Source organism: Triturus cristatus, chromosome 11 (assembly GCF_964204655.1).
Source record: "Triturus cristatus chromosome 11, aTriCri1.1, whole genome shotgun sequence".
NCBI classification, from domain to species: Eukaryota; Metazoa; Chordata; class Amphibia; order Caudata; family Salamandridae; genus Triturus; species Triturus cristatus.
Window position 1 is genome coordinate 565,153,753 of NC_140594.1, and position 17,790 is coordinate 565,171,542.

Below are 17,790 nucleotides of genomic sequence, written 5' to 3' on the forward strand. Positions count from 1 at the left end.
TGGCCATCCCCGACGGCTACAAAATCATCCGGAAAGACCGCACCAACCGCATCGGAGGAGGCATCGCCATCGCACACAAAAACTCCATCCGCATCTCGACCGACAACTCACTCCCCGACGCCGAACACCTCCCCTTCATGATCCACAGCGACCCCAAAACCACGCTCAGAGGCACCCTCATGTACATTCATCAACCCTCACGCACTCTCATCCACCGACTACATCCTCCTAGGAGACCTCAACTTTCACCTGGAGAACCTCACCGACAGGCTCGAATGCTGGTAGAAACTATGCTTTTATAACCACTGGAAGGCAATTAACACAGAGCACATTTCCTGATTGCCATTCCGTCAGAAGGGACTTTGACCATACAGTTTATTCCTGAGAGCCAAAGTCGACCGACTTATGGAGCGTAGTCTAACCACATCAGGTCCGTTGAAGAAGCACACTGCCCCTCGTAAACCTCGCAGTACACCAGTGCGCTCCTGCAAATGCCTTGGATCCAGGTAGGCCACTCCTGTAGTGAGTCTCATTATTAGCCGTGAAGCCTTATCAGTGCCCAGGTTTTTATATAATCAGTTATTCTTTTGCTGTCAACCTTACCACAGTGCCGCTGCAGCCTGGACAAAAGTCACTGCCCGTTTGCCTGTTAAGGGAGGGCTTCCACCCAGAAGAACTCCTCCGCAGTTCCTCGCTGATCCCAAACATTGTTGTCACGTCCACTGCGAGCTTTCCGGACCCCCCCATCTTAGCCTGCGGCGCCTCTATGCCACAATCAAACGCACAAACCTAATGCGGTTGCGGGTCTGGCCTAGATCCCTCAATGGGCCTTGGGGGTTCTCTCACCTTCAAAGGGACCTTTGTGAAAGACGCCAATGGGGCGGCTCTCTCAATCGGGCTTTGCTGGTGTCCCGCTCTAGGCCTCTCCCAGCTCCAGTCGTCCGATTTTTCACCGGCACACTGTACACCGCCAGGCAGGTGCAGCGTCTTCCTGTTCACCACTCTCTCCCTATCGTCACTGTGAGAGTCACTCCAGGTAAGTCACTGCTGCAGGCAGGATGTTCTCAGTGAGCTCATTGCTGCCAGGCTCCGCTTCACCTCCACGCTCGCCTCATTCCCCACGAGGCATTCTAGTCAGAGACTGCCCTCAACTCACCATGGGGCTTACAACCAGCAGCACCACCACCAACTCCGCCCCAGAGGCGTTTGCTGCTGACCTTACTACCGACACTGTAGGGATGCTGATTGATTTTTAGGGATTAAATCACTGGCACCTGCGGAGCTGGCTCAGTGTGTTGCCATCTTGGTTGACGGTTGGCCACACCCTCACATGCTGCATTTCCAGACCCTTCCTAATGACCAGCCTCTCCTCCTGGCAAAAACACTCATTCAAATTAAGATACAGGTTTTATAAAACATGTCCATACTTAAAAAATGTGGTTAATTATAAAATGTAACTTTTGATAAAGCATCTTATTTACGTCACACACCTTATTGTATCGTAATTTGTGAGCGTATACATACATACTTATTACCTACTGGCAGTTGCCAGTAGGTAGTTGTAGTTAGGACCATGTTTCCATAGGAAAAGCGTTTTTGATTTGCCTATATCTTTGGTCTTTGGCGCAGATTGATTAATCTTTTCCCAAAAGTGCCCCGGGGAATCTTGTTGTGCATGGAAAGTTTTGGGGCGATCTGTGGTGCGAGAAAAAAGGGGTGGCGGGGTACTAAATAAGTGCAATTCCCATATTGATTCTCCTAGGACCTTTAGTGGAAGCTGCACTGAACGGAATTACACCAAATTTGGCAGAATGGAAGATTTAGTTATGCAGATCACGCTTTCAGTTATTTGGGGTAAAAAAAACGTTCAATAGTTGTTGAAATGTAAGAAAACACCTGTAAGAAAATACAGTTGGTGCTATCTGGCTGTGACTAATTTGCGTCAATTTCGCGATTAATCGCGGATTCGTGTGCCAGTGTGAATACCGGGATTGGCCGCAAACCAGGCAGAAAGTTGCGGCCGACCATTTTTTATAAACAGTACACAGTCCCAGCGGTAAAGATTCACCAAAAAAGTGGAATGATCGGTAGGGTAGAGGTACCCTGACCTCATATTTGACATATAGGAGTGTCAGTAAGACAAGCTATGTGTTAAAAAGGTTTTCTATTTTCGATGTGCCATATTTATGACTGAGTTGTCACTGTCAGCGCGGCCCTCCCTACCCCCCCCCCCCCCGTAACGTTGCGGGAATTTTGCAAGTATCGCAACGTTTTCACGAATATTGATGGACAAAATATATACATGCACCCACCCTCCGTTTTACCTACATGCTCATAAACCCACTAAGACACTCAAGTACCCAGTGACAGACCCATTCATAGACTCCTACACCAACTCACAGGCCCACTCTGACACTAACACACCCACTAAAACTCTTTCATACACTTCTAGACTTGCACCCACTCACAGACCCACTCATGCGCTTACTCACAAACCCACTCACTCATGCAGTCACTGAGAGACCCCCTCAGATGCTGATGCACCCACTCGGACGCATTCTGATTCTCATGCACCCACTCACACCCACTGAGACACGAATGCACCCACTCACAGACCCACTCGGAGATTCATGCACCCAGTCACCCACCCACTCAAAAGTCTGACATCCACTCACAGACCCACTCAGAGACTCTCACAACCTCTGACAGACCCACTCAGACAAACTCAGATCCATACAGGTACTCCTATACTCACTTACACAGCCATGTACACACTCACTCACTCACTCTCAGACCCATGCAGCCACTCACCCCACAAACCCACTCACCCCACAAACCCACTCACACAGCCACCCATTCATTCGCACTCGCCTACCTATACAGCCACTTACACACCCTCTTTCAAAATTACAGGTTACAGTTAGGAAATAAAATGTAAACGTTGAAATTCACTGAAAAAAACAGAGGTTACAGGGATGTTATAGTTAGGCTCAGATTTTTCAGATTTCACTCATAAAAAACATGGAAATTCAACAGTTAGTTACCTGAACTAACTATAATTTAAGCCTCCACCATACAGTGCTTATGAACTCACATAATACATCACTTATGACCTGATCAGTGACATCACTGATGACCTCTCAAATGACATCACTGATATCCACAGAAGTACTTGTGCACCCATTCACACCCTTTTACAACCTATCATACACCTGCTCCCACACACCCTCTCACATAACCATTCACAGACCCATACAAGTACTCACACTCACTCACTGATTAATAGAGCCACTCTCACAATAATTCACTCGGCCATACAGCTACTCATACAACCATTGACTCACCCAACCATTGACTTACCCATACAGCCACTCGCACCTACTCACTCACCCATAAAGCCTTTCAACACAGCTACTCACTCACCCATACAACCACTCACACAACCACTTATATACCCATTCACACATCTAAACAAGTACTCCCACATCCACTCACTCATCCACTTATACAGCCATTCACACACACTCCCTCTCCAATACAGCCACTCGTACACCAACTCACTTAAACAAACAACCACTCAAACAGCCATATACCCAATTAAACACCCAATAACTCACACATTCAGACACCCACTCACCCATGCAGTCAGTCACACACTCATTCACCCACCCATATAGCCATTCACTCAGCCAATCACTCACCCATACAGCCACTGCCATACCTGCTCACTCACCAATATAGTCACTCACATACAGATACAGTCACACAACCACTCAGGTCACATATGTTAGAAATAGATTCACTCAGTAGTACAGAAAGAATAGTAATTTAACTTATGCAGGAGTGCTTATTTAAAAGGTTGGCATAAAATCCGAAGTACAGAGGCAGGATCCCTAAACTCCCACCTCTGGAACACCTTCCTTCGTCAAGGAAATTGCTCAGCCAGGGATTATCTGTTTGACTCCATTGAGCTACTGGGTCTGTCTGAACTCTGGGCCGTACTAACAGATCATCTTTCCTTCAAAAAAGCAGTGAAAAAGACAATGTCCATGCTATCTGTTTTAGAAGACAAAGCAATTCTTAATAGAAAGGCACACGGCTGGATAGTGCTCAGTGATTACGCAAGGCTCAAACACCAACCCTACTTGAGTGCAGGAGTCAAAATAAGAACAAAGGAAAATTTTCTAAAACTACGATTGGGGGTAATTGCAATTAATCCCCACCTCCCCCCATGGTAAAGGAGAGGAGGGACACCGACTTGCCGTCTATGCGGAAGTGGGAAGGAGGACATTATTCATGTAATCTGTAACTGTCCCAACTTAAAGGATATAAGATGCACCTTGTTACGTCCCTTTTTCAGGTATTATGGCACCCGGTCCTGTAGGCAGTGAAGCTTTGCTTCAACCCTGTTGACGTTCAGCTTAACTGTCGGCTAACAAAATTATTTGAGACCGTAACCAAGAGACTCAAAAATTTGTCATTATCTGAAGTATGTCAAAAATAAGAGTACAAGGGCATCAGAAGGGAGTCCCCAAAAATGAATAATAGCACTTTACAGTTGTACCAGCATTTTTATTTATTGCCTAAAGGTTAAGAAAACGCTTTTTATATGTTAAATGAACTTAATGCTTTCCTATAGTTGCACTAGCATTTTAAATTAATAATGCCCAATAGTTTAGAACAACGGACTTGGTTAGGCTGTGTCATGCGGCATGTAAATCAATGGTAGTTATTGCCAGCTCAACTCTTTCTGAAGTATAAGAATTTGTGTATTTTCTTACAGAACAGCCAATTGCACAAACTGGGAATATTTTATTGATGATCCTTTTAATGTTGTTTTTAAGCTTAATACTTTGTGTACAAGGGAACCTTTTTGTCATGTATTTGCAAAGATTTTAATTAATCAAGCAAAATAAATATTACCTTTGCAGTACCTCAGTATATATCTTTAAGTCTCAATACGTTTACAAAATACTTACTCACTGAATGATGTCATCAGTGATGTCATTTGAGATTGCATCAGTGATGTCACTGACCATGTCATGAGTGATGTAATATTTGAGGTCATAAGCACTGCATTGTGAGGATGTAAGTTATAGTTTGCTCATGTAACTATAACTGCTGAATTCCCATGGTTTTGTATGAGTTAAATCTGAGCCTAACTATAGTGTTGCTGTAACCTTTGAATTCTTCAGTGATTAAAAAAAATATATATATACACAAACACACACACAGATATTGACCTTTTAATATTTGAAATGTGTTTAATGGAGATTCTTCAGCATGTCATATGCTCCTTCCACCCTTTCCATTATCTGTCTGTTGTATTTTAGCTGAGTAGAAATTAAATGAACTTGACATAAAACGTACTTTATTTTTAGGCACAGAATTCATGGCACGACTGCACGAACACCTGAAGTATTTTGTAAATATGAAGATTTCCACTGACAAGTCTTGGCAGGGAGTGTCGGTCTACTTATCAGGCCATGAGGTCAGTGTATTGCTTTATGCCATATCTATCATTCTGAACTTAAATTGTGGAGAGGCTACAGAAAAATAGCCAAAAGTATGAAAGTTTAGAGTGTGAGTTACAGATTGTTACAATGTGAAAAGTTATGGAAATGTCAGTGTTATGGAATCCACAAAAACAAAGCGATCCCACATAAATATAGAGCTGCTCTAAAATATTGCACATAACCTGATCTTGCATGCAACATTGATTGCATCACTAATAATTTCACAGTCAAATACACTTGTAGATTGTTTAGGTTTTTTGCATTTTATTTTGTCTGTAGGTTAATGGTCCTGTGAACCTTTTTCATAGTTCTTTTTCTATCCATATTCATTCATATTCAATCTATGAAGATGGAGCAAGATGTCTGCAGATTTCTGCTAGGGGTACCCATAGATTCTGGGTATATCGGTTTTCAGTGTCCGTTTTCTTCACCATGACCTTATTGTATAGTTTTGAAGGCTCTTGCTCAGTTTATTTTCTGACTGGGTATATCACTGTGCTTCTGACATTATAAAAAGGCAAAAATGTTTAGGTAGTTCCTGGCATAGGCCCTTTCTAAGCAATATGTATCCATCCTACAAATACCTAACAAATACTATGCCTGAGAATCTAGATGAGATAAACATGCTGATTAGACAAAATAGACCTAGTCAAGTGAGCAACACCTATCTAAGTTAGACCTAACCAACTGTGGATCAGTCCTACATTTACGATTCACTTCATGTGAATATATGTTCTCTAATACTAGCACACCTCCATTACTAATAGGGAAACAGGGAGTTCGCAGGAATGTGGACAAACATACAGATTAATCATAAACTCTTCCTCTGCAGCATTCTTGGCACAAGGGAACTACCATTATTATTAAATACAGTCTCACTCCATGTGGTAATTTGTTCCCCACCTTTCAATTTTGAGGCACAATACTTACTTTTCTCAGTTCCCAGATGTTAAATGTGTATAATGTAGAAAGACCAGCTGGATGCTCCCAAATTGCGCAACAGTTTCCACTTTAATTTTCTTAACCAATCGTCTAATAGTTCATTCATCAGGTAACCATTTAATTTGAGTTATGTCAGAAAGTCTTGTAAAATTGTGTTTTCGGTGTCAATATACTCCATTTCTGAGCACATTGAGATGTGTCCAGTGGTGGAGAACCATTTGAAAAGTTAAGTAGCATATTACATTTTACTGTGGCGAAGTTGGCAAGCAGCAACTCAAGTGGTCTTAAATTTAGACCCCCCACAGATTGAAATAAAACTCCATTGTTTATTAATTTAAACACTTTTACATTTTCTGAGCTTTTTATTTTATAGGCAGATGTATTTGTTTCAAGTACTGTGAGTTGCGAATGATTTCTTCATTGAGTCGTAAAGTCTATGGGATAGCTGGAGTTGATTTGATGATTTCTAGTGTCCTACTATCTTGCTGGTTTTCAGTTTGGAATGTTTTCTCTTTCATTTATGTATCTTACTCTGACACTGCTATATGTTTTTAATTTTGGACAGTTTCTTATTGTATTTGCAGACTCCCGGTGAAGGAGAACACAAAATTATGGAATTTATCAGATCAGAGAAAGCAAATCCAGATTATAATCCAAACACAAGGCATTGTCTTTATGGTTTAGATGCCGATTTGGTAAGTAAGGATTTAAAATGGATGTTATGCTTACATTTTTACATTTCAGAATAAGAAAAATGTAGCTTTTATTAAGATATTAAACCTTAAAACATTCTTTTCATGTATATTAATAGTAGACTGAGCAAGTAAATTGCCGGGTTTCATGGTAAGGTTTTTCACAAGTGTGTATATATGGATACTCTGGACCTACACTGTCTCTGCCTTTATATGTATTCTTTGCCCATTCTTTTTCCCTTTTCTCTCCTGTTTTGTATTTATTTTCCCTTTGATACTGTATCTTCTCTATCTAGAACACACACTACTTTCAGTCGCTCACCTCTAAATTTGATTTGATTTAGCAATATAACATTGGGAAGCCACACCTTACATCAATGATAGCACACTATGAAACATTCAAGGTTTTACAGTTTTCCATTTTGCTGTGAAATGTAAGTTTCAGAACATTTAAATGCCATACTGCGTGCAGTTTGCTTTGCTTGGAAATGCACCTGAGTTAAATAAGTGATATACATTGTATACATTGTGCTAGTTGAGTACATCCTCTTTTACAAGTGCAGCAACAAAAGTAAAATTTATCTGGCACACATACTCCAATAAATGATTTCACTAGAGAATTTAGAAGTAGAGATTCATGTTTCCACCATCCAAGGTAGAAGAATGATATCAACAGAATAATTCATCATATCCACTGTGTGGTCTACCCAGAAGTAATATGGGCATAACCACTAGAGCCACTGTTGATCAACCAGATTAGGCAGGTTTACATTAAATATGTCTAGAAGTACAGTCCGGAGCACTGTTTTCCAAGAATAATGGCCAATGGACCGTTTTAATGATATGAGCAGAAATTCAGCTTTTAAATGCAGTATCATGTCTACTGTTGTACAATTAAGCCTCGTGAGTGAGCTAGGAAGTGCTTACAAAGTTGACTCCTTAGCAGACAATAACCTCTTAAAAGCCAACATTTCATCTACTTGAAGATTGAAACATGCCAGAGTTTGTCTAGTGGGTCATGCTCAATTACTTCCATGCTCCTGAAGGATCCCAAAGTTGGGTACGCTCCAGTGTGACGAGCTCTAGTTTGGCCATGGCTCAGACCCTAGCTATAGTGGTACCCTGCATATGTATGGGTGAGACGCAAAGCTCTCTGGTTTCTGCCATCAAAAACACAAAGTTGAATTGGCGTGCTCTTTGTTACCCACTTATTTTCATCCCTTCAAGGGAGAACAATACTTTTAGATTGCAGAGACTGTTACATTTCTGCCTCATATAAAGACTGAACTTATAAAAGTTTCCTCCCAGACAGTGTCTACTTTAATTATTAGTAGGAAATGACATTTCAGGGTAAAAGAAAAACACTTTTCAAAAAGAATCTTTCCTTGCTTTTATCAGTGTGGGTAGGAATCCACATCGTATAAATTCAGTATGCAGGTCCTTTGTTTTTTCAGTGTAAGAAAGTGGCCTTTTTGTATGGTCACCCCTCAACTGTTTGCTCTAGTGCTGATGGTTATGACAAAGAACACAGGGTCCTGCTAATGCTGCCCATTGCTGTCTCCCTAAAACTGATACATGTGAATTGGCGACCCCAATTGGCAAGGGCTTCAACCCCCCCCCTCCTTATAAGTCCATAGTATATGGTACCAGTGGTTCCCAGCGCATGGGAGTAAAAGGGATCACCTGGCCTGAAGCACTGTTTGCACCTCCCTGAGTGACCTCAGTAAACAGATTACCGCAGTTCTACAATTGCAGACTGCAGGAGCAGTGCAAACTGCTCGAATTTGACTTTGCCCTCACCATGTGTGACAAGGTCAAAACACTATTTTTTAATATATGCCAGTCACCCTTGAGGAAGGCCTCCTGAGCCCAGAAGTCAGGGTGCATTAAGTTAAAGGTGAGGACATATAAGTGCTAACTTATATGTCCCTATAGTAGCCTTTTCCATTAAGAGCTACTATAAGTGATCAGCGGTCCAAAGGATAACATGGGTTGTACCCGGGCAGACTGGAGGTTGCCAGCTCCATTATGGTGCTGCCGAAATAGGTCATGTTTGGTATCAAATAACATGCCTCATCACCCCGGACATGATTCTTGTGTCGAGGTCAATGTGGCATACACCCAGGAGGTTGCCTTAGAGGTTGCCCATGCCTTTCCTGTGCTCTGGCTGGCAGCCCACAGCTGCTGCTGCCACCACCAAGACTGGAATCTGACCAGGAAGAGTAAACTCTCCCAGGAGTCGGAAACAATGGCCTCTTTGGGGAGAATGCAACACCTCTTTACCTGAGTGGATGGCTAATGAAGTGGCTCATCAAGGGGGTGAGCTACAGATCTAGTATTTAAGGGGCACCCCTCTCACTAGAACCTCATTTGTGATCTGAATTGCAACAGTGGACATAAGAGACCCAAGACTGCGAGAACACAACATGAACAAAACAAAGGCTCATGATACTCTGCCCCTGTGGCAGCCATCCTGATACTGCATGACTGCGACTCTTCCAGGACCAAAAACCGGTTCCCTCACACTGAGGGACCCCTTTGAGAGCCAAAGGCAACTCCAGACTAGTGGACCAATGGCACTAGTCCACTACAGTCCGCAGGTAAAAACACCGTACCAGCACCAAAGAATCACAGGCCATGGGGCCCTTGGAGGGTTCACTCAAAAGTAGATGATCCATGGCATTGTGGGAAATGTAGTCCTGAGCTCCTGCAAGTTTCAGGTGGCTACCATTTTCCTTTGGATGTTGAAATAACATCTTGCTGACCTTACTGATTCCAAGGCTTGTTGGTGGCCAGTCCGGCAACCAACCCCTTTACTGACCTCTGCAGACCCTTCAACCAACCACAGCAGTGGCACCATTGTCGACTTTTTGCACCTGTTACCCCACCAGCACTGTCTAAGTGGTAAAACCAGCTCCTCGGCGGCTCTTACTTCAGCACCAGGGACAGTACCTACTCTGCACTCTGGCCTCTAAAGCAAGGTAAAATCGAACTAACTGTTGTGGCTTGGTCTTGGGACCCACATCAACTTAACCCCCAGCGGGGTTCCACGCAACTCGGCCTGTAAGTGACCAAAGTGACTAGTATTTTTTACCATTGACCACGTTGCTAATGTTTTGCAGTATTGATTTGCCCAGATTTATTTTTCCTTCTGAAATCCATAACTCCGGTTGTACTTAATTTAGATTTCTACATTTATATAAAAACCTGCTTTATTTTTATAAATTGGTGTCAGATTTCTTTCGAGTCGTGTCCGATACTTATCTTCCATGGTGGTACTCTAAAATGCTGAACATGTGTTCCTCTAGTAAAGCTTGACTGCTGTTTGCCACACTACCAGGACTGAGCTAAGGTTTTATTATTGTGAATCCAAGAACCATCTTTGGGGTATTGTGAAACTATTCCATAGTGAAGCCTAACCAGCCTTACTACATAATACTCCACTTTCCTACATTCAGTCTTAGCATACTGCTTCTACATACATTAGTGTCTCTTCGCAGCCCCTCCTCATGCCTCCTAGTTAACTATATCATCTCTGATGAAAAGCTTTGAATCCATGCATTAATATGCAACAGCTGCTTCCTTTAGTTATCATTTCCTTTTCCAGAGAGCATCTCTGAATGCTAGCAAAGTATGTTTATTTAATGGACTGGATAGTGTTAATTTCTGCCCTCTGAAGAGGCACATTTTGCCTACCTTATTCATTGTAGAAGTCTCACCTTTGGGTCTCTTGTGGGTTTAGAAGAAGCAAACTACCCTGTACTACTTCAAGGGTGTTCCTTTTGTCTTGGGTTAGCATCTTTGATTCCTGAACACTTGTTCCCATTCTGCTGACACTCACCATGGCATACATCTCACCCAACATTTTTCTGATTTATAAGGTTAAAAGCATTTCTGTGCCTTGGCAATTGGGACGTTTCATTGCCTGTAAATTTTGCTAGGAATGTCTGAGCTTGATGGCAGGAGTTTTATCTAGTTGAGTCTGCTAGTTATTGCATGAGTGTTACACCAGTTTGAAGCGGCAATAGTTTTTTGTCAGATTGGTGTATATTGTGTGGACATAGGCCAAAAACATGTACTTCTACTATGAGAGTTGTTGATTGCCATGCATCAGTCGTGCCTTTGTCATGTAAATAGTCAGAACTCCGCTTTATGTAAGGCTACTAGGATTAAGTTGCCACTTTACATTCAGTCAGGTTGCTGAAGGGGGAAAATGGCAAGGCATTTTGGCCTACACTGGCGTTATAGACCGCCACAAGCCTGATATTCCTGCCTTAGAAAGCCACCTTGAGCATTAGGCATCTTAATTATTAGTACTTTTCTGCTCTTTGAGTAAGCTTCATAGGATCCTTTCAAAGACAATCCCCGCCCCCTCATTGTGAATAGTGGCTTTCAAAGCTGCAAAGGCAGCTTTTGGGGAATGTTTGTGTCAGCACATAGTTCAATCTGAATATGCAAGATTTTTTTCTTACATACAACAGATATAAGCATGCTGTTTTGTAGGAAATATCCATATAATGTCCCTTTTATTGCTGAAGTACAGGTCTCTAATGTTCAGTTAACTTATTTCACCCATCTTGTATTGGTCATTATGTAGCTTCGTCTAACCTAGAAACCTCCACTTCTATTAAATCAGCTGATCCTCCCTAACTCTTTAGGTGTTGTTTTTGTGTGACTTTGAAATGGAAGCAGGTAAAGATTGTGTCACATAGTTTTCCCTTCTCCTCTCCTTGTGAGAGAATGATCCATCCTGAAGCATGAAAAAGAGCTTATTTGGAAGCAAGTGCATGAGCTCCTGATGGTGGGGCCCTAGCTCAGGCTATTGGAACCATACACATGATCTTGTAACAGAGCTGGTGTTCAAAGGCCCAGAGACTTGATAATTCTCCCCTGACCCCATCAACTACTCCCAAATTGAAAGGATGTCCCCAACAGAAATATTATCAATCTGGTCCTCAGATCAATGTGCGTAGATGTCTCTATGCTCTACATCTTGTTTCAGGATTCACTTCTCTCTAAATCAAGGCTTGAAAGAGCATGTGTGACAGAACTGGTCATTTCTGATGAAAGGGCTATGATGAAAGACTCTAGCAAACCGGATTGTTTTCAGGTCCTCTAAGACTGTTACTACCGAACCACCCTTCAATAAGAACCTCATCCATGATGTCTACCTAATGGGTTGCACGCTTCCTTATGTTACATCTGGAGTAAGTAAATATAGTTGGAACCTTAAGTGGCTGAGGCCTTGAAGTTATCAAAACCCTGGATTTAGTCAAGTGCACAGGTCGTTCACAAACCCTTTGCTGATTATCAATTTCCACAATTAACCACATTCCGGATGACTGACTACTATGGACTATCTCTGCTTGGTAAAATGTGGTAGTCAACATAGAATTAATTCTCATCACTAATGGCATGTTTGGAAAATCTTACACTTGTCCAACTCAAATCTCTATTACGTCAGCTAATTGGGTGAGAAGAGTTCACAAGCCCAGAGTATGAGACAAAGAACTGAACTTGCTGATACTGAGCTCACACTTTCTGCCTTGCCACCAGCGCAAACCTTGTATCCGAAGTTAATTGCAATTATGTTGAACTGGCAAACCAATTTTAAGTCTTTACAGAAGACCTACCCAATGCTATTTTTGTTCATGAACCTCTTGTTTTCAAATAGTGTGTCGTCTTATATTTTTCATGTTAAGTCTTCAGTATAGATGTTAAGAAAAAGTATTTAAACATGTCTTTTACTTCAACAGATCATGCTTGGTTTAACCAGTCATGAAACTCATTTCTCGCTTTTAAGAGAAGAAGTTCGATTTGGTGGGAAGAAAAATCAAAAAAGGTAAACTGGCATTCAACACCATGCATGTCAGAGTTCAAAAACCCTTTTATATTTAGTAGTCTGTGAGTCTACATGAGAAGCCTTGTTTCAGAAGACATTAATACATGTTTTTGTGCTAGCCATGCAAAAATTATTATGTTTAGACGAGCATATGTACCCATCTATCAGTGGTACAAATACATCTTTTTTTGGTTTGCTGTTTCCGATTGTAAATTTACGTACACATATACAACGATTATCACATCATATTTGGGTTATGTTATGTTATTCAGGATTTATTAAGCGTACGAGCACCCAGAGGTTTCATGGCGCTGAAGTGAGGAGAGAGTGAGAGGCAGTCAACCTATCTCAGAGCTTGCTTGAATAACCAAGTCTTCAAGGCTCCCCGAAACTCCATAAGATTGGTGCAATTCCTGAGCGACCGGGGGAAAGAATTCCACACCTTTGGAGCAAGGAAAGCAAATCGGCTCCCACCTTGACGCTTCAGTTTGAAGGACGGTACAGTAAGGAGGGACTGATGAGCAGAGCGAAGATTGCGGACAGGCTCTTGTTTGCATATTAAGTTGTTAATGAACATAGGACTTTTCCCGTGAAGAGCCTTAAAGGCCAAGCAACCTACTTTGAATGTTACCCGTTGGGCTATGGGGAGCCAGTGAAGAGTGACCAACAATGGTTTCGCCGAGCTCCTACCACGGATCTTGAAAATTAATCTGGCCGCTTGATTTTGCACTATCTGCAAGCATTTCAGCAAGAACAAGGGGAGGCCTAAATAAATAGAATTAGAGAAGTCTAATCGGGACAGAACCAAGGCGAGTACCACATGAATGAGGGCAGAGTGAGTAAGTAGATGAGCAATTTTTCTGATTTTGCGCAAATAATGGAAACTGGACGAGATCACCGCTCCTACCTGGCTATTCAGGGAGAGGTCAGAGTTAATGGTAATCCCGAGGCTTTTCACCGAAGAAGAGGGAGAAGGAGGGGATCCCATTGTTGGCGGCCAACAATGAGGGCCCCAGCTAATTGAACTTCTGCCCGGGAGTACCAACTCGGTCTTCCCGGGATTAAGTTTTAGATGATTCAACTCCATCCACCTCTGGATATGTAACATAGTTGCCTGAAATTCTACGGCGGAGTCAGTAGAGTCTAGTGGGAAAATTAGCTGCAGGTCATCAGCATAATTATAAATCGTGACCCTCCTGCCTTTTAAGGAATGTAGGAGGGGTTTAAGGTACAGGTTAAATAGAAGGGGGGATAGTGACGAACCTTGCGGCACGCCACAGGTGGTAGATAGCTTGGGCGCTATAAAGTTCCCAAGTTTGACTGCCTGAGTCCGATTGCTCAGGAATGACTTCACCCAACCGAGGACCGATCCTCGCAGACTGGCCTGTTCGACACGGTGTAATAAGATGGAATGATCCACCGTGTCGAACGCTGCCGACAGGTCCAGGAGCACCAAGGCCTGATGTATACCTCTGTCGGCATTAGATCTCATTGTGTCCAGAACTGCAAGGATCACTGCCTCGGTTGAGTGCGCCTGGCGGAAGCCGGCTTGGTTAGGCTCCAAATACTCCGATGTTTCAATGAAATTGGAAATGCAGCTAGTCATGTGAGCTTCCAGAATCTTTGCTCCAAAAGGGAGAAGGGAGATGGGCCGGTAGTTAGAGAGGTTAGCCGTATCTACACCTGGTTTTTTAATTAACGGGACCAGCGTTGTGTTTTTAAACTAAGTGGGGACTATTCCCTGAGCTAACGACTCATTCAAGAGGGAGGGCTGAATAGACATCCCTTAGGACGTACGGAGGGCAGCAATCGTTAGGTGAACCAGACTTCACGCGATTCATCAATTCCCCTAACCTAGATTGATTCATCGGGGGAAAGACCTCAAATTCCGCTGGATTTCTGCAGATGTCCTCGGTGGCCACCATGTGGGGCCTTTCCAAGATACTTTCTTTTATGGTGGCTATCTTATCCAAGAAGAAATTATTGAGCTGATTGCATAGCTCTTGTGTGGGGGCTTGGGGGGGGGGGGGGGAGGTTCTAACATCATTGCAGAGATCGTTCACCACCCTAAAAATTTCTCTAGATTTGTTGTGTGCATTTAGAATTTTCTCAGGAAAAAATGCAGCCTTGGTAGTTAGGATAGAGTTCTTATAATGCCTGCGGGCCGTCGTGTATAACGCTCTGTCCTCAGCTGAGTACCCGAGCCTCCATTTCCTCTCAAATTGGCGTAGTTCCAGTTTTTGTTTTTTTAAATCCGCCGTGAACCACCTATGGGCATCCATGCGACGAGCAAGAGAAAATCTGGAGAGCGGCACATGCTCATTGCAGGCTGCCAAGAGTCAATCATTGAGATTATTTTCCATAAGATTAATATCATGTGTAGGAGCTGGAATTGAGTTTGACAAAGAAGACAAAAAGTCGTGTTTATTTATTTAGGGTTGAAAAGTGCAGTACTTTTTTTATATATATATATATATTTTTTTACTGTTTAACCTTTGCAGGTGTTGGTTGTTACAGTATAAAGACTACAAATATAGATAAGAGGCTAGCTTTTATATGAAACCTCTGTAGGAAGTTGGGCTTCTCTTTGCAGATGCCCCCCTCCCCTTTTAGCTCCTATTTGAACTGCTAGATGCTCTTTTTTAGGTCTCGCCTACGCAGCGCGCATGCCATGCATAGGAGGACCTTTAGCCGTCATTCTGCTCTTTTTCGAAGCACATACTCGTGCTTGTGGTGGCATCCACCTTGCGGGAGCGCGCAGGGGCGTGCCACTAGCACGAGTATGTGCTTCCAAAAAGAGCAAACCGCTGCTGCTTCGCGCTCGCGTTCGGAAGCATTCCCAGGGCAGCTCTTATATTCTGTGCACTCTCCCCACCCCTCCCACTTGTTGTTCATTTGTTTCGGGGCAGGAACACTCGTGCTGCTGCTTAGCGCGATCGCTTTCACGGCTGTGCGGCCGCTTTGCTTTCACTGCCGTGCGGCCGCGTTGCTTTCACTGCCCCGCGGCCAATGCTTGTTTAAAGTCGAACTATGCAAGCGTGCACTACGGCCGACTGTGCACAAGCGAGTTACATCATGACTCTGTTCTCAGAATGTCCTTTTGTTCATTTGCAGGCTGGGACTGCAATGAAAAGAAATCTGCATTTCCTCACGCACGTTCCCACACTGTTTTATATGCGGCTCCAAATGGAGTGTGTTTATTGGACGAGCTCATATATCCCAGAACACAATTAAAAGAGCACGCACCTGGTGCCTTGTAGGGCAGCACTTTTATGTGCTGCAACGCTGTGTGGAAATTAAAACCTGCCCAGGACCGCGCGGCCGCCGCGCGAAATAACCTTCAGTTAAGCATGCTCCATTGTGTGTGCATAATCAGCAAGACATTGCTTGAAAGTCTCGTTCTAGGAATTCCAGGAGATTACTCATCATGGTCAAAGTCTCCTAATAGTTACTCGCCAGACTGAACAACCCAGTTGTTTCTCTACAAGAATTATCATAGGGCGTCTCATCCCTTTCCCACACTGGTCTCTCCTCACAATACTGTTTGAATAGGTAAAACCCGGAAAGTGATGGCAGCGCGCCCTCTGCTGGTTGGGTTCAGTGCTGCACAAAAAGTATATTGGGCACGGGGGACAGAATGATCGCAACGCACTAAAGAGCTGAGTGAGCCAAGTCGATTTCCGCATCGCAAATGGCTGCCAGAAGCCATTTTTCGTGCTCTCGACTCAGCTTGGAGCCGAATACAACATATCATCACAGTGTCATGAACTATGGAATCCTTCGTTTCTGTCCTGGCAACAAGTGTTGACTCTGAAGAAGTGACAAGTCTGATCTGGGACATTTAACTGACCAATAATTGTCATTTTGCAATGTTATTTTCCGGTATAAAGCTTGCACAAGTGAATGTTGAAAAGTTCTGTTTTCTTAATGTAACCTTTAGAAATGTTTACTGTTATGACACAAATGTTTCTTAGGCTGGCGCTGTGGAAGACCCCTCAAACCCAACACAACAAGACACAGCACTATGGTCATTACTTGAGTGTAAAACGAAAGAGTTCATGGGAGCTCGAGTAAAGTATGAATGAATTGCAGGCCCTCGTACTCTCGCAGCTGGAGGGTGGCAATGCCAGGCTCCACGGCCTCCCGGCCCGATGGAACTCACTAGCTGCCCTTACAAGCCCGCACCATTTTCAAAACTAGCTGCCCCATCTACAAAGCCATCATGACCGGCACCCTTGCCTTTCCGGCTGACAGACTCTCTCGATCTCTGTTGGTTCTCAGCAGTCAGGACACCATCAGTCTGAGACAGAAGTGCAAAAAATACCAAGCATTTGCAATGCAATAGGTCTCGCATTTACGCGAGTTTGAGCTATTGACATTGCAAATAATAATGCCTTTTATTTTTGTTTTTGTTTTTAAAACCTCAATAAAAGGCATTGTCATTTACAATGCCAATAGCTCAAACTATCGTAAATGCAAGACCTATTGCATTGCAAATGCTTGTTGACTCTGACCATGCTCTGAAGCCTGCTAACCAGGCTCCATTGTCCGTGTTCTTCTCCTAAAGTGAAATGTTTAATTGTAACCCAGTTAGGAAGGACTTTAGTACCCCTGTAAGTCCCTGGTAAATCATATCTATGGTACCCACGGCATGAGTCCTAAAGAGGGTCCCTACGGGCTGCAGCATATATTATGCCACCCATAGGGATCCACACAAACTGCATGGAGACTGCAGGGTGCATTATGTGACATGTGAGGACATATCTGCATGAGCAGATAGGCCCCTGTGATGTCTAGT

The 17,790-nt window shown here is 43.2% G+C and overlaps 1 protein-coding gene across 1 annotated transcript in view; it reads left to right on the forward strand.

Moving 5' to 3' along the window:
- XRN1 (5'-3' exoribonuclease 1) overlaps positions 1-17,790 on the forward strand; it is a 1,184,094-nt gene that overhangs the window by 180,399 nt on the left and 985,905 nt on the right. The window contains exons 4-6 of the mRNA XM_085633624.1: positions 5,382-5,491; positions 7,043-7,153; positions 12,907-12,992. Of these exons, the coding sequence (XP_085489750.1) occupies positions 5,382-5,491; positions 7,043-7,153; positions 12,907-12,992 (307 nt within the window). The remainder of the gene's footprint in view (positions 1-5,381; positions 5,492-7,042; positions 7,154-12,906; positions 12,993-17,790) is intronic.